This window comes from Oncorhynchus mykiss, chromosome 8 (assembly GCF_013265735.2).
Source record: "Oncorhynchus mykiss isolate Arlee chromosome 8, USDA_OmykA_1.1, whole genome shotgun sequence".
NCBI lineage: Eukaryota > Metazoa > Chordata > Actinopteri > Salmoniformes > Salmonidae > Oncorhynchus > Oncorhynchus mykiss.
In genome coordinates this window covers 14984329-15006280 of record NC_048572.1, presented here as the reverse complement: position 1 = coordinate 15006280, position 21952 = coordinate 14984329, and the positions used below count along the sequence as shown (strand labels likewise).

General features: G+C 42.1%; 1 protein-coding gene across 2 annotated transcripts in view; it reads left to right on the top strand.

Moving 5' to 3' along the window:
* The window catches only part of LOC110529457 (connector enhancer of kinase suppressor of ras 3), a 35859-nt gene extending 14110 nt beyond the window's left edge, over positions 1–21749 (top strand). Inside the window, exons 1-13 of one of the 2 annotated variants that reach the window (XM_036984846.1) lie at positions 59–595; positions 721–2211; positions 2692–2894; positions 3544–3631; positions 5999–6040; positions 13004–13123; positions 13874–13933; positions 14098–14166; positions 14802–14948; positions 17025–17149; positions 19735–19934; positions 20076–20162; positions 20764–21749. In XM_036984846.1, the coding sequence (XP_036840741.1) occupies positions 2170–2211; positions 2692–2894; positions 3544–3631; positions 5999–6040; positions 13004–13123; positions 13874–13933; positions 14098–14166; positions 14802–14948; positions 17025–17149; positions 19735–19934; positions 20076–20162; positions 20764–21089 (1509 nt within the window). In that variant the 5' untranslated portion in view covers positions 59–595; positions 721–2169 and the 3' untranslated portion in view covers positions 21090–21749. Of the gene's footprint in view, positions 1–58; positions 596–720; positions 2212–2691; positions 2895–3543; positions 3632–5998; positions 6041–13003; positions 13124–13873; positions 13934–14097; positions 14167–14801; positions 14949–17024; positions 17150–19734; positions 19935–20075; positions 20163–20763 lie in introns of those variants that run through there. The other variant, XM_036984845.1, reaches the window with a different exon arrangement.
* The last annotated feature ends 203 nt before the right edge of the window (positions 21750–21952 follow it).

Sequence of the window (21952 nt, the reverse complement as noted above, 5' to 3'; positions counted from 1 at the left end):
AGGCCCTGGTCAAACGTAGTGCACTGTATAGGGAATTGGGTGCCATTTGGGATGCAATCTGGGCAGAGCTTTATGTTCTCGGGGATATCTCCTGGTGCTCAGGAAACAGATGTGACCCCACCCCCCACCTGTAATACACACATCCCGCTCGGGAAAAGCCCTTACACCATTGTTACTGTGGTTTCCGTCTGGTGATTGGTTCTTCCCCTGCCTCTCCTTTCTCCGACTGTGCCCCATACATCATAACTGCTGTAGATCTCAGAGTCAACACTTCCCCCTTTCCTCCCTCTGTCACATGCTCTCTTCCTCTCTTTCTTCACTTTCCCTTTCCCCTCTTCAGCGTCTGAACAGGAATAGGCATTCCATTGGCTTCAGAAGTTTCCATTGCTTCTATGCTTCAGGATAGGAACGATCGCGCTGAACAGCTGTTGTGTGTGTCTGTGTGCGTATCTGTGTGTGTATGTATGTGTGTTCATAGTGATCAAGGTAATAATTAAAGAGATTTTATTTGATCTCAATCAGACCTTGTTGGACTTTCCCATCTCACTATCCTTTGCACTTAATTAAGGCCTTTTTGCCTCTGTCTACCATAGCTGTGTTACAGTGCTAGTGATCCACAGGTGTTACAGGACCAGTGATCCACAGGTGTTACAGGACCAGTGATCCACAGGTGTTACAGGACCAGTGATCCACAGGTGTTACAGGACCAGTGATCCACAGGTGTTACAGTGCTAGTGATCCACAGGTGTTACAGGACCAGTGATCCACAGGTGTTACAGGACCAGTGATCCACAGGTGTTACAGGACCAGTGATCCACGGGTGTTACAGGATCAGGGATCCACAGGTGTTACAGGGCCAGGGATCCACAGGTGTTACAGGACCAGTGATCCACAGGTGTTACAGGACCAGGGATCCACAGGTGTTACAGGATCAGGGATCCACAGGTGTTACAGGACCAGGGATCCACAGGTATTACAGGACCAGTGATCCACAGGTGTTACAGGACCAGTGATCCACAGGTGTTACAGGACCAGTGATCCACAGGTGTTACAGGACCAGTGATCCACAGGTATTACAGGGCCAGTGATCCACAGGTGTTACAGAGCCAGGGATCCACAGGTATTACAGGGCCAGGGATCCACAGGTGTTACAGGGCCAGGGATCCACAGGTGTTACAGGGCCAGGGATCCACAGGTGTTACAGGGCCAGGGATCCACAGGTATTACAGAGCCAGGGGTCCACAGGTGTTACAGAGCCAGGGATCCACAGGTATTACAGGGCCAGGGATCCACAGGTGTTACAGGGCCAGGGATCCACAGGTGTTACAGGGCCAGGGATCCACAGGTGTTACAGGGCCAGGGATCCACAGGTATTACAGAGCCAGGGGTCCACAGGTGTTACAGAGCCAGGGATCCACAGGTATTACAGAGCCAGTGATCCACAGGTATTACAGAGCCAGTGATCCACAGGTATTACAGAGCACAGGTGTTAGCCTGCTATTAAACCCCTAGAGCTGTGTAGATATGAAAGGGTTGATTGTTCTCCCTTGCCATCTTCCTCCCTCCCTTGTTCACACACTTACGTTTACACTCAGCACAAACAAAGACAAACACACACACACACTTAGAATTTGATATAATTCAGGTAGACATGGAGGAGAATATGTTTTAATCAGAGGATGGGCCATGCAGGTTGCCATTGTGACTGGTCCTGAGTGTAGGGGGACTTGAGAACTTGGTCAGAGGGACTTGGTCATGAGAAAGACCCTGGAGTCATTAATCCTCTGTCACTCTACATTACAACAGAAAGGTAATGGCTGTGTCTGAAATGGCACCCTTTTCACTCTGTAGTGTACTACTTTTGGCCAGAGCCAATGAGGGCCCATGAGACTGGCCAAAGGTAGTGCACTATAGATGGAATAGGGTGACATTTGGGACGTAGGCAATGTTTGCTGAACCCAATCCAGTTGGTTTTGAATGGAATTGATTACTTTATTTTAATTTTATTTATTTAACCTTTATTTATTTATTTAGGCAAGTCAGTTAAGAACAAATTCTTATTTACAATGACGGCCTACCCCAGCCAAACCCGGACGACGCTGGGCCAATTGTGCGGCGCCCTATGGGACAATTACGTCTGGACGTGATGCAGCCTGGAATGCAGCACACATGCTAATCACACTAATCAAAGCTCTGATAGCTGCATGTATGGTATGTGACTATGATAACCTTATTAGTGAGTCAGATAACCTGGGTGTATTTCTTTCTTACTTTTGAATCTTGTGTTATGAGAATATGCCCTTACATTTAAGCAATAAGTCCCGAGGGTGTGTGGTAAATATATACCACGACTAAGGGCTGTTCTTAACGCAACATGGAGTGCCTGGATACAGCCAGTAGCCATGGTATATTGGCCATATACCACAAACCCCCAAGGTGCTTTATTGCTATTATAAACTGGTTACCAACGTAATTAGAGCAGTAAAAATAAATGTTTTGTCATACCCGTGGTATACGGTCCGATATACCACGGCTGTCAGCCAATCAGCATTCAGGGCTCGAACCACCCAGTTTATAATTTACATTTCGGGTATTTTAGTGAACTTACAAGTCTGTGCATTCAACTAGGGTGGTTAAAACAGCCACAAATTACAGTCAATGCAAGTAAAAACCTTTTATTTTGTCCTCTAGAACTATGGGGTGGAGACAGACAACCTGAAGACTCTGGTAGGTCGTATGAGAGCGGCATCCAACAACCTCCACAACTCAGCGTCGGAGCGCAGAAAGAACCTGTCATACGAGGGCAAGAAGTCCCACAAACCCCCCAATGACTTTCTCACTGCTGTCGTGGAGCTCATTGGAGCAGCCAAGAGTCTACTGGCCTGGTTGAACAGGTAGGTTATACAAAACACACTTACACACATGCACGTAGGCAGTGACACGCACACGCACACACACACACACACTTAACATTTCACCTGGAAGGAATGCATTCTGTTAGGGTCTTAAGTGATGCCCATGTTAACATACATGTTATCCTGTTAAAGTCCTGACTTGAGGAAATGTTTTAGTGTCTGGTAGTCAAAACAGCCACAGTGAAGTCTTTCCTAGTGAAGTAATGCAGCCGGTTGTATTTCTGTGCTTGTGTCGGCTTGAGACGCATTCCAGAAGGTCTCTGCTGCAAAATGAAACATCTGTATTGACAGACAACAGCAGATGCTGTTAGTAACCCCTCAAAACATGTTAGGGTGTGTATTGTAACCTACGTAGATGACGAGTCAAAGCCCTTCTCATCAAGTCAACAATAATTACTATTACATTTCTCACATACCTGGGATGTTTTGATTTAGATGCTGTCTTCATGAATCTGTCAGAAAACAACACTCATAATTGCTATATTCTACAGAACTGTCATCACATTCAGCTCCATAATTGCACCTGATGTTATGATTGTACACACAGCGATAGATAGGTTATTGCTGTGTTATTGGGGTTGTTGTAATTGGAATGACTCCTGTCCTTCCTCTGGTCTCTATATAACAGGACTTCTCTGACGGGGATCAGTGACTTCACCTGCACTAAGAACAGGATCATTCAGCTGTGTCTGGAGCTCACCTCCACCGTTCAGAAGGTTTGTTCTCTAATCATCACTATTCACTCTCATGAGGTTCCATAGGACTTTGGGATGACTTTGCCTACAAGGAAACTACTTGTGTGTGTTTTAAATTAGCATGATGCATGAATATTTATTTCATGCTCGTAGTCAACACATAAATTAAAATAGAGCCCCTCTCATGAACTTTCTGGGGACCAAAAATGACAGATTTTTAAGGCATGTAAAAAGCAAAACATCTCTGAGAAAATTCTCTGTGGTTTCAAAGGTAGCCCGTCTGTCACGTTCTGACCTTTATTTCCTTTGTTTTGTCTTTATGTAGTATGGTCAGGGCGTGAGTTGGGGTGGGCAGTCTATGTTTGTTTTTCTATGTTTGATTTCTGTTTCGGCCTAGTAAGGTTCTCAATCAGAGGCAGGTGTCGTTAGTTGTCTCTGATTGAGAATCATACTTAGGTAGCCTGGGTTTCACTGTTGGTTTGTGGGTGTTTGTTTCCGTGTCAGTGTTTGTCGCCACAAGGGACTGTTTCGGTTTCGTTTCTTCACGTTTCTTTTGTTATTTTTGTATTCAGTGTTCAGTGCTTTCTTTGATTAAAGTTATGGACACCTACCACGCTGCATCTTGGTCCGATCCTTACTCCTCTTCAGACGAAGATTTGTTTCGTTTGGTTGTTTGTTGTTTTTGTTCATTCATTAAAAAGAGAATGTACACATACCACGCTGCACCTTGGTCCGATCCTTATGACGAATGTGACACCCACACAGAAACTCACCACAGGATGCAATAAGAACAGGACCACTGGATGGTTAAAGCACATGTTTGTTTTTTTAGAAGGTGGATCAGCTTTAATATAGCGGATAGATTGTTGCTTTCATCAATGTAATTGCCTGCATCATTTCTAATCCCCCATATATTTTTGGGGTAAATATATATACATACATACACATACACACATATATATATATATATATATATATATATATATATATATATATATATATATATATATATATATAAACATTCATATATATATATATATAAACATTCATACATATATATACATATACAGTTGATGTCAGAAGTTTACATACACTTAGGTTTGAGTCATTAAAACTCGTTTTTCAACCACTCCAGAAATTTCTTGTTGACATCATTTTCTGGAATTTTCCAAGCTGTTTAAAGGCACAGTCAACTTAGTGTATGTAAAGTTCTGACCCACTGGAATTGTGATACAGTGAATTATAAGTGAAATAATCTGTCTGTAAAAAATTGTTGGGAAAATTACTTGTGTCATGCACAAAGTAGATGTCCTAACCGACTTGCCAAAACTATAGTTTGTTAACAAGACATTTGTGGAGTGGTTGAAAAACAAGTTTTAATGACTCCAACCTAAGTGTATATAAACTTCCGACATCAACTGTATACACATACACACTTTTTTAAATATACCTTCCTTTATTGTTCCCCAAACCCTACCACCACTCCCCCAATTGGAGTAAACTAGTGAACAACAACGCTTAGGCTTCTACTTCCAGCTTATACATACTATATACATTTTACAGACACAATCTATTTTACAATAGTTATATTTGGTTTGTTTTTAGTCCTGGCCTTCCTCAATTTCTGATGTCCATCCAGTTGGATTTATATTTGCCATATATTTTTAACTGTTATTTCACAAAAGTTCTGAACCTATATACATTTTACAGACCCCGTATGTTTTACATTGGTTATCTTGTTATTAGTCCCACCCTTCAGCTCCATTCAACCCCTCCCATCTATCTCTGAACACCATCCATTTTTTATTTCTATTTGACATATATTTTTCCACTGTTCTGTGATGTTTCACAAATGTACTGATATTCCCACTGAAGACCTCCACCAGCAGCACGTGGGAGGAGGAAATATCTGCTCTCTCCCTCAAAACGTGAAGTATACAGAGTCTGTTGTATCCCAAATGGCACCCTGTTCCCTATATAGTGCACTAGCCAATAGGGTCCTGGTCAAAAGTAGTGGACTAAAAAGGGAATAGGTTGCTATTTAGGACACCGCCATAGTGACGGATGCAGAGTGGGAGCAGTGTCCTCTCCACCTCACTGCTCCCTATAGTTAAGTGACGCCACAGATCTGTCGTGCAATCATCTTGTCACACTGTTTACAGGGAGTTGTTATTTAAGTGCCCACAAGACACATCGTCCTGTATATTTGGGATGCTTTTTGCATTCCTGTTTGGTTTCACTCCCAATTTTTTATTTCCACAAATATTTGTCCTCTGCTCACTGTTAATTTGTGTTTTCGCTCACTATTTCCTGCTACGCCTCAGAGGGACACAGCTTAAGTGTTTTACTGTAGCATCTTGTGAAATATACTTCTGTCTCTGATTGCAGGACTGCACAGTTTATGACATGGAGGAGAAGATTCTGGAAGTGGTAAGTGGTGCATCCTCTTTTTACCTCAGGTCTGGTCTGTTCACCAAGTCAGCCCTGGAGCTTCCAAATAAACACACCGCATACAGATATACACACAGGAAGCACACACACACACACACACACACACATACACACAGGCAAAGCATGTACACACACACACACACACACTTCCCTTTCCTGTAGAGACTGCCAGGGTTCTTGTGATGTCTGATATGTTCCCGTGTGGGTGCAGGGCTTTGTTTATAAAGTGCAGAGCTGTTTTCCAAATGACTCCCTATTCCTTATATAATGTACTATTATTGACGAGACCCCTATGGACATGGTCAAAAGTCGTGCACTACATGGGGAATAGGGTGCCATTTGGGATGAATCCCAGTGCTGTGATGGTCTACAGAAGCCCTGCTTCCACATCCTGGGTGAGATAGCCCTGCCTGGGGGGCCGTTGGGCTACACAGTCAGCTGAAAACTTAATTAACTAAGTGATAATATTAGTTTGGATCAGCAGTTTCCCTCAGAAGCTGACCTACTGTATAACCTCAGCCTCCCATGCTGTGCTGTTTACAGCCAAGTTGTACAATGCTTATGTAAGTGTGTCAGGCTGTTGCAGCTTTAAAGCTAATGTCCTACAATACTACCCATTTTGCCATGAGGCAGAGAGAAAACTTTGCAGTTTTAAAGTTTAAATTAATGTGCATTTGTGTAAAAAATAAATAAATACAGAATGTATTGAGTTGTGTATACCAATATCCCTGTAAGCCTCCTAGGCCCACGTTTCCCAGGGTTAAGAAATTGTAGATTAATAAGTCTTTCCACCAATTCAGTGCCTTTTGAGAAGTGTAAAAAAAAAACTATGTTCATTTCACTGAATTTCAACATTCTGTCATAGAGAGCACACAACTTCATAAAAAACATACTTTCCTATCTCAAGAGGTTGATGCTTTGTTCTTAAATCAGCCATGAATCCCCTTGTGACCGGGGGAATGGAAGCTTGTTGTGTGCGAGAGGGAGTGGCAATTGAATGCAAGCTTCACACCTTTAAAATGTTTTTAATATATATATTTCTACCCTGTCTATCTATGGGTAACAGGTTTGACTTGTTATGCTCGACCCGCTCAGTTTTCCACCACAAAACATAGGAAAATGTCCAAAAAGAGTAGAACTAGCTCTAGGAACACACTAACACCTCCCTTTATTTTTGAAGACCCCTAACTACAGCCCCAAGCACCAAGTAATGACAAAGCTATGACAACATGGATTGTAAAGGGGCCCTACCTATCTGCCCTATGTTATGACTTAGAATGAGTGGCACCTTGTGGTGCAACTGAAGTTCCTATGGTAACTTGTTTGTCAGAAGACAAATCCAAAACAGAAGGGTGTAGAAAACAACAAAATTGAATTCAATGAGTGGCAGTGTACAGAGCTACAAGCACAAGGCAAAGTAACACCCATGCTAAAATGTCCCTTGAAAGAACCATTATACAACGGGGTGGGTCTAATCCTGAATGCTGATTGGCTAAAAGTGCAATCCAGCTGGTGTCTATTCCACAAGTAACCACCGACTAAATCAATTTACTGTGTTCCATCTGACTGCACAATCCACTGTCTCATCAGCCTAGGATGGGAAGTTATAAACTTGATCTCCACTATTTAAAGCATCTGGACATTATCTCACATTACTTTTAGACAAACATTTCGTTTTCAAGCTGAGAGCTGACAGCTGAGATTTGTATAGACCTTGTTGTCTGTCTCCCCGACATCTGCAACATTGTTTCAATATTCAAATTCGATCTCCAACTGTCTCATAGTAATGAACGTGTAGGGGTTGGGAGTCGGTAGGAGAGAGAGAGAGACAGGCAGCGTTTCTCAGCCAGTCGAAATCATGAATCAGCTGGCATCATTTTTATGGATATATACAAAGAAATGTCAATTGAAAAATTTTGAAACGAAGTGGAGCTAGTTTGCAGTCTTTCCAGCTTCAGATTGAAGTTATTGTGTTAGCTGTGTTGTTGGCTAGCTCCTCTGAACAACAGTGTCCTAACGAGAGAGCACATTTCCTATGCCAGGTGAAATTGTGCCTCATTAGCTCATTGTTATGAATGTATCCAAATAAATGTCACCAGAAAACAGCTTAAACAAATGCAGCTACTGTTATTCTGGCTGCACTGTTTGACATGACTGTAAGTTAGCCGTAATTGGCTAGCTAGCAACTAAGGGATAAGATCGTTGCCAGCCTGTATGGCAATGGAACCTTTAGAACAAACGACTGGGTCGCGTCCATAGACACAGAACAAAAAGACTGAACGACTGGGTCGCGTCTCTGGCAATAGAACGAACGACGCATCCCAGTTTGCCGGCCCTCAATAACAACACCCGTGCGAATATATCCTCCAAACACTTCTTCTTCGATAGTGTTTAACGATGGTTGGCATCCAATGTTAATGGTGCATTACCGCCACCAACTGGACAGGTATTGAATAAGAAACAACAACAAAAACATTTCAGGAAAGGGGGAAAAGACATCATACAAAATAAAACACAAAAAAAACATCATACTTCTTCAATCACAGTCCACTCCAAAATACATCCCTAGACAGGGCTACATTCACCGCCTTGGCTGTGAAATCACGAAGACCCAAAAAAGGTTCAGCGGCATTCACAATGATTCACATTTTCTTAGACTTCCTCTCTGCTTGTGCTGTACGGTTTATGACCATTGCAACAAATAATACAAAGTCCACCTTTGTAACACGTAGCATTTCACTATCCCTCGGTTGATGAGAAACCTTCCCTGGTCATGGTGGCTCTACTACCATTTCTTCTTCTCCACCACTCGTTCCTTTCAGTTTTCTCACCGCCTCCAGATAGGAGACACTCTGGACACTCCTTACCCTTGCCACCTCATTTTCCTTCATCCTAACAGGGCACCCCAAGAATTCGGGCGCATGTTCACCTCCACAGTTGCAGCATTTCCCTTCATCTGGCATACGATATTATTTCCTTCTGTACACACTTGACACATGACCAAATCTTTTAAATTTATGACACTTAACGGGCTTGTGCAAAAAAGCTCTTACAGGGTATCTCACGAATCCTAACTTTATACAGTGGTTTGTTCTTTAAAAGTTGCAGCATACTGCAGCAAAGCTTGAACGGTACCGCAGAATTATATGGCACATTATTTAAGTGTCATTGTAACCATTAAAGCTAGTTAGTGCTAGTTTGACCACCAGAGGGCATCTTTGAGAAGCATTTGATAGCCTTCCATAGTGGCTATACTAGAGAATTTAAAACCTTTTTGAGAGAGAACATAGTACATGGGACTGATTTTAGAACATTTTGCTTAATTTGATTAATATTATGGTGTTTCTATTTCAAGAAAAACGAAAAACCCTCTGGGTTTCCGTTAGGATGGAACGGAAAATATGGCGCTGTACAACATGATGGTCGGGAGTAGGCTACAGTACTGGACAATTTAGCTAAAGAATCCCGTGTCGTGCGGGCACACGGGAGACCAGGGTTCAATTCCCTGACTGGGAGGAAGGAGTAGGCTGTCCCTGTAAATAAGAATTTGTTCTTGACTGACTTGCCTAGTTAAATAAATATTACACTAAGGGGATAACATTTCTACACCCTAATTGTATAATTGTAGTCTAACCAATAGCCAAATGGAGATTCAGTGAAAATAAAAATCTTATTGATTTCTCAAGACCAGTCCCCATGCTTGTCTCAGAGCAGCGTGAAACGGTGCTAAAATAGTTGTAGGCTATTGCTTCTAACTTCAATATGCTCTTTTAACACTACTTTTAACAGCACATTACTCGACACTAGTGAGACTCATGTCGCCTACGGTAGGCCTGCAGTATATTGAAAAATATTGACATCCAATAATTACATATGGGTCTCCCGGTAGCGGCCGGCACAGGTATAAAACCTGCATCTGTGGCAACGCATTTTGCACTGCGATGCAGTGTCTTAGACCACTGCGCCAATCGGAAGGTCTATTATAATACTGTACATGGTGTCCAGGTCAGGATAACCACAACATTTCTTGAATTAAAGACTATCAGAAAGAATGTTGGTACTTATTTATTTTGAATCAACGCCATGAATGAGTGAGTCACTCAGCTTTATGTAAGTGCCGGGCTATTTAACTGTGCCATCAACTTGATAATATATAATGATATTTTGGAGGTTATTTCGTTTTCAAAAAATAAAAGTGAGCGATTGTAATCTGAATAAAGGCCAAAACATGTATTTTTGCTTTTAGAGGGAGAGAAAAGCTGGGCCAATTGGGTGCCACCCTATGGGACTCCCAATCATGGTCGGATGTGATACATAATAGTAATACAAATAATATTTTTTGGTGTATTATTTGTTTAGTCTTTTCTGGTGTATTAAACTGAAATTACAAGGACTGTAAGGCAGTCACATTGTGCGCCTCTCGGGAGTCATGACCAATATGACCAATATATATTGTCCTGCTAATAACAGGGTTAATATTATATCTGTGAGAATATCCAAGGGGCTTTTATATAATTCTAAATGAATAATAATATTAATCACTTTGTTTAAAAAATAACAATATTTTGGAGATGATTTCGTTTTCAAATAATGTAAAATGAGCGAGAAAAGGGACATTCTTGAACAAGGGGTGAGACATTGTTACTAATTTGTAAATAAAGCCAGTTTGTTATTTAGAATTATTTATTGTTTTTAGAGGGAGAGAAACCAAAAACCTACAGTCATCTCATGGGCCTCCCAGTCGAGGCCAGCATGGGTATTGAACCAGCATCAGTAGCAACGCAGCTTGCACTGCGATTCAGTGTCTTAGACCGCTACGCCACTCAGGCGCTGTACAATGTCACCGTTCGGGAGTAGACTACAGTACTACAGAAACACAGTAGCACCTTAGGACCCAAAAGCATAATCAGTGCTCTAACTCCCCCTTGTGCTGGTCTGGTGCAATGAAGTAGTGATGCAGGGTACCGTACTAAACCACAATGAAGTCCCGCAGCATAATCACAAAACTTTTAGTGGAGCAACCACTGTATGAGAAGGGAGAGATCCTTCATCAAAGAACAGTAGCATGGATGAAGTGAACTTCTTTCCTCCATCCACCATACAGGTCAGTCGACGTGCACTACCACTCCATCGATGTCTTCAGTTATATTCTCTGCCTTTATTTCTTGCACCACCCCAGAAATAACCTTGATAGGCTCCCTGCTACGAAAATCCATGCAGGAAACATTCCACTAAGATATTTTTTTGATTCTTAACACACGCTTCTTCTGCTCCGCAGACACAAAAAAATATATAAATAAGGCCACTTCTTGTGACTCTCACTGACTCCACACTTTCTTCCAAAACATTCCAGATTTTCCTGGAGACAATAAACGGATTTCCCAAGTAGCATTGATCCAAAACCCTGACTCCGACCAAAAATCGATTCTTGTGGTTTCCTATTTTCCAACATACTTTACTTCTCTTGTTTCCCTTTTTGTTTGCCACTGTAACCCACTCCTTCTCACTTTCTGGTCTATTAGCTTCACTCGGCTCACTAGCAGTTTCAAACTAAATCTCAGTTTCCGACATCTTCCGTCCCCCATATCCATTCCTTCCAACCTCCAAGGCTTCTCTGGCATTATCACTTAATTATAAACGGGGTGATTCAAGCCATGGGTGCTGATTGGATGACAGCCGCGGTCTATCAGACCATAAACCACATGAATGACAAAATATTTATTTTTACTTCTCTAATTATGTTGGTAACCAGTTTTTAATAGCAATAAGGCACCCTGGGTGGTATATGGCCAATATACCATGGCTAAAAGCTGTTCTTATGCACGATGCAATGCAGAGTGCCTGGATATAGCCCTTAGCCACACCCCTTTCGGGCCTTATTGCTTAATTAACCAATCCAGTCATTAGCACTAACGTGTGACTACAGTCTTTCCCACCCCTCACCTGAAGTTTAGCTCCATCATGCATGATCACACACCAGAGATCCAACACACTAGAATAGCTCCTTATAACAACCATAACCTCGTCCCCAGGCTAATTGTGCATACATTGCGAGGCAGTGTCTTGCTAACGAGATTACAATGACAATGGTTATTTCCCCAAAGTTCAGTATACTGAACAAAAATATAAAATGCAACATGCAACAATTTCTAAGATTTCACTGAGTTACATACATATATGAGGAAAAAAGTCAATTGAAATAAATTAATTAGGCCCTAATCTATGGGTTTCACATGACTGGGAATACAGATATGCATTTTAGGGTCACAGATACCTTAAAAAAAAATGGGCCTCACAATGGGCCTCAGGATCTCGTTGGGGTATTTTTGTATATTCAAATTGTCAATCGATAAAATGCAATTGCGTTTGTTGTCTGTAGCTTATGCCTGCCTATGCCATAACCCCACCGCCACAGTGTGGCACTCTGAGCAAACTGCTCACCCACACAACGCCATACACATGGTCTGCGGTTGTGAGGCCAGTTGGATGTACTGCCAAATTCTCTGAAACGATGTTGGAGGCGGCTTATGGTACAGAAATGAATAATCAATTCTCTGCCAACAGCTCTGGTGGACATTCCTGCAGTCAGCATACCAATTGCACACTCCCTCAACTTGAGACATTTGTGGCATTGTGTTGTGTTAAAAAAAACTGAACATTTTAGAGTAGCCATTTATTGTCCCTAGCACAAGGTGCACCTATATGCCACACCTGTCAGGTGGATGGATTATATTGGTAAAGGAGAAATGCTCACTAACAGGGATGTAAATACATTTGTGTTCAATATTTTAGAGAAATAAGCATATGGAACATTTCTGGGATATTTTATTTCAACTTAGAAAAAATACGACCAACACTTTACATGTTGATATTTTTGTTCAGTGTAAATTGGTGTTCTGAGACAACGTAGCTGAGTGTATTCAGTTATATGTTCCATTCCAGTCTGTGGCTCTGAACGTGATCAGTGAGCAGACGATGAGGACGACCTCTGACCCCCAGAAGAGTCAGATGGCCTGTCTGGAGGAGGTCCATATCACGAACATCAGACCTAGGGATGGACTGGTGAGAAGAGTTAGCCTGCATCCCAAATGGCACCCTATGCCGTATACAGTGGTGTAAATACTTTAAAGTACTACTTAATTTGATTTTTGGGGTATCTTTATTTTACTTTACTATTTATATTTTTGCATACTTTTACTTCACTACATTCCTAAAGAAAATAATATTATTTTTACTCCATAAAGTACTTGTTACATTTTGACAGGAAAATGGTCCAATTCACACACTTATCAAGAGAACATCCCTGGTCATCCCTACTGCCGCTAATCTGGCAGACTCACTAAACACAAACGCTTCGTTTGTAAATTATGTCTGAGTGTTGGAATTTTAAAGGGTTTATACTTTTACTTTTGATACTTAAGTACATTTTAGCAATTATATTTACTTTTGATACTTAAGTATACTTAAAACCAAATACGTTTAGACTTTAACTCAAGTAATATTTTACTGGTTGACTTTTACTAGTCATTTTCTATTAAGGTATCTTTACTTTTACTCAAGTATGACAATTTAGTACTTTTTCCGCCGCTGACCGTATCCTGTATAATGCACAACGTTTGACCAGGGCCCATAGGTGTCAGGTCAAAAAGTAGTGACTACATAGGAAATAGGGTGGCATATAAGAAGCTGACTTATGCTTGAAATTAGAGAAGAGTCTTACATGATCAGCCCGAGCTAGATGTCCTGCTTGATTTCTCAGTCTCTGAGATTGATTGCTTCTTCCTTACATTATGCTGTCCTGTGTCATCTCAGGGGTTGTATATCAAATCTACCTACGACGGGCTTCACATCATCACTGGCACCACAGAACATGTGAGTATCCCGTCTATCCCGATAGTAGTAGTCTGGAGTAGTTTGGAGTAGTCTAGTAGTCTGGAGTGTAGATAGTAGATGGTCTGGAGTGATCCAGTCAGATGTACAGTACTGTGATGTCTCCTTGCTCACCATCTGTCTTTCTGTTGTCCTCTGCCCTTCAGTCTCCAGCAGACAGAACACACAGGATCCACGCAGGAGACGAGGTCGTCCAGGTCAACAAGCAGACAGTGGTAGCTACCTCATAGAGCTTCTCTCATCTGTCCATTATCTCTCAGCCTAACCCAGGGCTGAGAGAGACCAAATATCTTTGATAAATCAACAACAAGCTCTTACTCAATAATGGTAGGAGCACAGGGATAGACAGAAAATGTTGATGGTGAAGGTTCTGCTGATGGGACTGATGATGATGGATGTGATGATGGGAGTGATGATGATGGATGAGATGATGTGATGATGATGATCGGAGTGAGGATGATGGATGTGATGATGGATGTGATGATGGGAGTGATGATGATGGATGAGATGATGTGATGATGATGATCGGAGTGAGGATGATGGATGTGATGATGGATGTGATGATGGGAGTGATGACGATAGATGTGATGACGATAGATGTGATGACGATAGATGTGATGACGATAGATCTGATGATGGATGTGATGATGGGAGTGAGGATGATGGGAGTGAGGATGATGGATGTGATTATGGGAGTGATGACGATAGATGTGATGACGATAGATGTGATAATGGGAGTGAGGATGATAGATGTGATGATGGGAGTAAGGATGATGGATGAGATGATGAGGGTTGTGATGCAGGATGGGTCTAACGAGGTGTCCTATCTGTCTGTCTGTGGTGCCTCCAGGTGGGCTGGCAGCTGGACAACCTGGTAGGTAAGCTGAAGGCGGACCCAGCAGGCGTTACTCTGGTGGTGAAGAAGAGGCCCTCGGGTACCTTTAGCTTCACCCCGGCCCCCCTGAAAAACATGCGCTGGAGGCCCCTTCTGGTGCAGGTAGAGCCGTAATACACACACACACACACACAGCTTGTTTGATTGAAGAACAACCATAGAACCAGCTCCCCTTATCCCTGTTGATATCATAGTGTTGAATCAATTCTGGATTTATTTTCATCTGTCATCATAGGTGTGACATTTTTGTGTTTGGTATCCCAGAGCTGTTTGTTTTTGGTGGGGTTTGACAAGATAGGACAAGTTCCTCAGTTATTCAGCCAGCCGGGCTGTGTCTTTCAGTGGATGGGTTGTAAACTAATAATTAATCCCTTCTTCCTATTTCTTCCTGAAAAAAAGAAAAGCACAAAGTTCAACCATGTATTGATGTCAGACGTCTTTTGAAGGTGACTCATGTTCACAGATCATGGGTCTAGTGTGACTGAATAGGCTTTGTGTTTCAGAACCCGTTTAGGAAGTGTGTTTTAAATAGATTGCATAGTGACTCATGTTCACAGATCATGGGTCTAGTGTGACTGAATAGGCTTTGTGTTTCAGAACCCGTTTAGGAAGTGTGTTTTAAATAGATTGCATAGTGACTCATGTTCACAGATCATGGGTCTAGTGTGACTGAATAGGCTTTGTGTTTCAGAACCCGTTTAGGAAGTGTGTTTTAAATAGATTGCATAGTGACTCATGTTCACAGATCATGGGTCTAGTGTGACTGAATAGGCTTTGTGTTTCAGAACCCGTTTAGGAAGTGTGTTTTAAATAGATTGCATAGTGACTCATGTTCACAGATCATGGGTCTAGTGTGACTGAATAGGCTTTGTGTTTCAGAACCCGTTTAGGAAGTGTGTTTTAAATAGATTGCATAGTGACTCATGTTCACAGATCATGGGTCTAGTGTGACTGAATAGGCTTTGTGTTTCAGAACCCGTTTAGGAAGTGTGTTTTAAATAGATTGCATAGTGACTCATGTTCACAGATCATGGGTCTAGTGTGACTGAATAGGCTTTGTGTTTCAGAACCCGTTTAGGAAGTGTGTTTTAAATAGATTGCATAGTGACTCATGTTCACAGATCATGGGTCTAGTGTGACTGAATAGGCTTTGTGTTTCAGAACCCGTTTAGGAAGTGTGTTTTAAATAGATTGCATAGTGACTCATGTTCACAGATCATGGGTCTAGTGTGACTGAATAGGCTTTGTGTTTCAGAACCCGTTTAGGAAGTGTGTTTTAAATAGATTGCATAGTGACTCATGTTCACAGATCATGGGTCTAGTGTGACTGAATAGGCTTTGTGTTTCAGAACCCGTTTAGGAAGTGTGTTTTAAATAGATTGCATAGTGACTCATGTTCACAGATCATGGGTCTAGTGTGACTGAATAGGCTTTGTGTTTCAGAACCCGTTTAGGAAGTGTGTTTTAAATAGATTGCATAGTGACTCATGTTCACAGATCATGGGTCTAGTGTGACTGAATAGGCTTTGTGTTTCAGAACCCGTTTAGGAAGTGTGTTTTAAATAGATTGCATAGTGACTCATGTTCACAGATCATGGGTCTAGTGTGACTGAATAGGCTTTGTGTTTCAGAACCCGTTTAGGAAGTGTGTTTTAAATAGATTGCATAGTGACTCATGTTCACAGATCATGGGTCTAGTGTGACTGAATAGGCTTTGTGTTTCAGAACCCGTTTAGGAAGTGTGTTTTAAATAGATTGCATAGTGACTCATGTTCACAGATCATGGGTCTAGTGTGACTGAATAGGCTTTGTGTTTCAGAACCCGTTTAGGAAGTGTGTTTTAAATAGATTGCACAGTCCTTCAAATGTCAGTAGTGGGCTGAGTCAGTGTACCAAAGGGAAATTTGCTTAATTCTAAATAACGCCATGTAACGCATTAGTATTTTGGTGATTATTTTGCTGATCGTTATGGTGAAGTTGTCTAATTTTATCAGCTAAGCTACCTCAAGCCAATCATTTAACACAGATTTCTGTTATTTGACAACATTTGGAAATATCTGGGAATCTATTCCGCTACACCTGCAATAACATCAATAACATCTGCTAAACACGTGTATGTGAACAATAAAAATGTATTTGATTTGATTATTATAAGTATTTTGTTGTTTTGTGTGTTAGAGCGCCCTGAGTATGCCTAAGATCCAGGCCCCAAAACATGCCAGTGAAGCCCGCATGAAAAAAGAAAAGCCAGCCATTCTGGACCTATTTATTCCTCCTCCCCCTACTGTACCCTATACCCCACGGTGAGTATCTGTCTGTCTGTCTGTTTGACTGTCTGTCGGTCGGTTTGACTGTCTGTATCTCTGCCCTCCTCAGGCTTTAGGAATGGGATAACACCAACTCTTGTTTAGTCCATTAAGTCCCAAACATGTACTTATAACTTCTGTTGAAATTACTGTTTGGGAAGAAAAAAGTATTTGTACCCCTACAATGCTGGATACTCCTCTGTTAGCTGGATACTGCTCTGTTAGCTGGATACTGCTCTGTTAGCTGGCTACTGCTCTGTTAGCTGGATACTGCTCTGTTAGCTGGATACTGCTCTTTTAGCTGGATACTGATCTGTTAGCTAGATACTGATCTGTTAGCTGGATACTGATCTGTTAGCTGGATACTGATCTGTTAGCTGGATACTGCTCTGTTAGCTGGATACTGCTATTTTAGCTGGATACTGCTCTTTTAGCTGGATACTGCTCTGTTAGCTGGATGCTGATCTTTTAGCTGGATACTGCTCTGTTAGCTGGATACTGATATTTTAGCTGGATACTGCTCTTTTAGCTGGATACTGCTCTGTTAGCTGGATACTGCTCTTTTAGCTGGATACTGCTCTGTTAGCTGGATACTGCTCTGTTAGCTGGATACTGCTCTTTTAGCTGGATACTGCTCTGTTAGCTGGATACTGCTCTTTTAGCTGGATACTGCTCTTTTAGCTGGATACTGCTCTTTTAGCTGGATACTTCTCTGTTAGCTGGATACTGCTCTGTTAGCTGGATACTGCTCTGTTAGCTGGATACTGATATTTTAGCTGGATACTTCTCTGTTAGCTGGATACTGCTCTGTTAGCTGGATACTGCTCTGTTAGCTGGATACTGCTCTTTTAGCTGGATACTTCTCTGTTAGCTGGATACTGCTCTGTTAGCTGGATACTGCTCTGTTAGCTGGATACTGATATTTTAGCTGGATACTGATATTTTAGCTGGATACTGCTCTGTTAGCTGGATACTGCTCTGTTAGCTGGATACTGCTCTGTTATCTGGATACTGCTCTGTTATCTGGATACTGCTCTGTTATCTGGATACTGCTCTTTTAGCTGGATACTGCTCTTTTAGCTGGATACTGCTCTTTTAGCTGGATACTGATCTTTTAGCTGGATACTGCTCTTTTAGCTGGATACTGCTCTGTTAGCTGGATACTGATCTTTTAGCTGGATACTGCTCTTTTAGCTGGATACTGCTCTGTTAGCTGGATACTGATATTTTAGCTGGATACTGCTCTGTTAGCTGGATACTGATATTTTAGCTGGAAATTGCTCTTTTAGCTGGATACTGCTCTGTTAGCTGGATACTGCTCTGTTAGCTGGATACTGATATTTTAGCTGGATACTGATATTTTAGCTGGATACTGATCTGTTAGCTGGATACTGATCTGTTAGCTGGATACTGCTCTGTTATCTGGATACTGCTCTGTTATCTGGATACTGCTCTGTTATCTGGATACTGCTCTTTTAGCTGGATACTGCTCTTTTAGCTGGATACTGCTCTTTTAGCTGGATACTGATCTTTTAGCTGGATACTGCTCTTTTAGCTGGATACTGCTCTGTTAGCTGGATACTGATCTTTTAGCTGGATACTGCTCTTTTAGCTGGATACTGCTCTGTTAGCTGGATACTGATATTTTAGCTGGATACTGCTCTGTTAGCTGGATACTGATATTTTAGCTGGAAATTGCTCTTTTAGCTGGATACTGCTCTGTTAGCTGGATACTGCTCTGTTAGCTGGATACTGATATTTTAGCTGGATACTGATATTTTAGCTGGATACTGATCTGTTAGCTGGATACTGATCTGTTAGCTGGATACTGATCTGTTAGCTGGATACTGCTCTGTTAGCTGGATATTGCTATTTTAGCTGGATACTGCTCTTTTAGCTGGATACTGCTCTGTTAGCTGGATGCTGATCTTTTAGCTGGATACTGCTCTGTTAGCTGGATACTGCTCTTTTAGCTGGATACTGCTCTGTTAGCTGGATACTGCTCTGTTATCTGGATACTGCTCTGTTAGCTGGATACTGCTCTTTTAGCTGGATACTGCTCTTTTAGCTGGATACTGCTCTGTTAGCTGGATACTGATATTTTAGCTGGATACTGCTCTGTTAGCTGGATACTGATATTTTAGCTGGATACTGCTCTGTTAGCTGGATACTGATATTTTAGCTGGATACTGCTCTGTTAGCTGGATACTGCTCTGTTAGCTGGATACTGATATTTTAGCTGGATACTGCTCTGTTAGCTGGATACTGCTCTTTTAGCTGGATACTGCTCTGTTAGCTGGATACTGCTCTTTTAGCTGGATACTGCTCTGTTAGCTGGATACTGCTCTGTTAGCTGGATACTGATATTTTAGCTGGATACTGCTCTTTTAGCTGGATACTGTTCTGTTAGCTGGATACTGCTCTTTTAGCTGGATACTGCTCTGTTAGCTGGATACTGCTCTGTTAGCTGGATACTGATCTTTTAGCTGGATACTGCTCTTTTAGCTGGATACTGATCTGTTAGCTGGATACTGCTCTGTTAGCTGACATTGATGTTGTTTCTTCCTTTCCTCTCATCACAGAGATGAGAAGCCTACAGCCAGTGTCAAACTGAGACCGAAGGGTTCACAGTCTCCAAACTCCTTCCTGGATGAGGGCAGACGGCGCTTCACCATTGCAGACTATGACAACAAGATCAGAGTCTGCCCCCCTCCTGAGCCCAACCTCCAACCAGCCCAACCAGCCCCAGTAGCCCGCCTGAGACAACAGACATCCAGACGGGGTCAGTACCCTAACATACACACACGCACAAACAAACACACACACACACAGGGTCAGTGCACACACAATCACACTTTTACCCAGATTAATCACAGTAAAGATTGATAATCATTGAAAAGATTGATATTTGAACTCTTTACAGGTAAACCACGGCCCCTGTCCATGCCTGTAGACTCGTGTTTGGGCATGTCTGATTCATCCTCCAGACCCTGGCCCCAAGGGAGAAAAGGTACACCTGCTACATCTATAGCACTGGGTGCCACCTGCATCCCAAATGGCACCCTATATAGTGCACTACTTTTGATTGGGGCCCCGGTCAAAAGTAGTGGACAATATAAGGAATAGGGTGCCATTTGGGACGGAACCTGAGGCAAATCCACTGTTATCAGAAGGACCATTTCACAAGCTCATTTACACTGCAGAACAAACTGAGGCAGACTCGGATTGCATGCCTTAAATTCTTAAGTCATTGTTCATTAACTTTGGGGTAAGCCCCAGCATAACCAATGTTGACTTTGGCCGCAACTTCTTCTTAGACTCACTTATTCTTAAACAGAGATGGTTCTGCGGATGTTGTGAGACAAGTGTGTTCGTTTGTGTATGTCTATGAGCATATCATGTGTGTTCGATGAGTATATATATACATGTACCAGTGTAAGTAGGCACAAAGGTTTTACTGGTCAGAGTACAGTCAGGAAAAACTCTAGTTTCTAGCTCTAGTTATGCATCTACAGTATATGCCAGCCCCATGCTGAGATTCCTGTCTTATATATGGTTCTTGCATGGTGATGTTCTTGGATGGACAATGAAGTCCTATTCTACTCTTGCAGGAGAGGACATCCTGCACAGATACCTGAGTAACGAGCGCATCGCCACCATCTCTGAGGAGGCCTCGTTCTTCCCCCTACCCTACAGACCCCTGGAGGGTCGATCTGGCCAGCTGGTCCGTGGCGTCGACCACATCCGGGGCTCCCAGTGCTTCATAAATGCTGACCTGCACAACAGCGCCACCATCCCCTACCAGGAGGCATCGTCGAAAAAGGTCCCGGCTACAATTATGACCCCTAGTGCTGCTGCTACTCCCAAACGCCCTCCGTCTGAACCCTCTTCGATCCTGGGGGGCTGGCTAGCCCGCCTCAGGCTGTTGAGTCATTGACGAGTGCCTCGACCTTGTGGACAGTGGAACGTGTGTCGCCCCCACTGCCTTTACCTTGCTATAATCTAACAGTGGTATGGTTTCTCCACTCAGTATTCTGACTAACACCTACCATACCTGGAACGTTCTGTTGGAACTTGGAACACTAAAACAGCTTTTGGAAGCTTCGCTTAATTTCAACGCCACATCGCCTAGGGGTAGACCATTTGGTTGGATCTCTCGCTTCATTTCAACGCCACATAGCCTAGGGGTAGACCATTTGGTTGGATCTCTCGCTTCATTTCAACGCCACATAGCCTAGGGGTAGACCATTTGGTTGGATCTCTCGCTTCATTTCAACTCCTTGGCGTGACAGACCTGGTTTAGATTCAATATGCTGACAGATTCAGAATGTTTCGTGGAGGAGTTTCTGTCTCTGCTCATTTTCCTAACCAAGAGAAGGACTATCATTCAGGTTTAGGGAACATTAGCCTTGCTTCTGTAGGTGAACTGTCCTATGTGTAAATTGTTAAGTTATTTAGTTTGTGTCTGTACAGATTTATTGTACATACGTTTAAAATCATTTTAAGAAGTTGATTTGATTTTTGTACCGTTTTATTTTGTATTTCATTTCATGAGTTGATATATAGACATAATTAAAGCCTATCGTTTTATTTGAGATCATGTGCTTCTCTTCACGGTGTTTCATGTTACTATGTGATGGACATAACTGCCAGAGTTGGTCTTTCTTGAAGCTACCTTATGAAAACCCTTGATCCGGTGCTGTTACAAATAGTGTGTTTGTGAGTGTGTGAGTGTGTGAGTGTGTGAGAGTGAGTGAGTGCATATTTTTGTGAAGTTCAGGTAACATTTCAAAAAAAGTG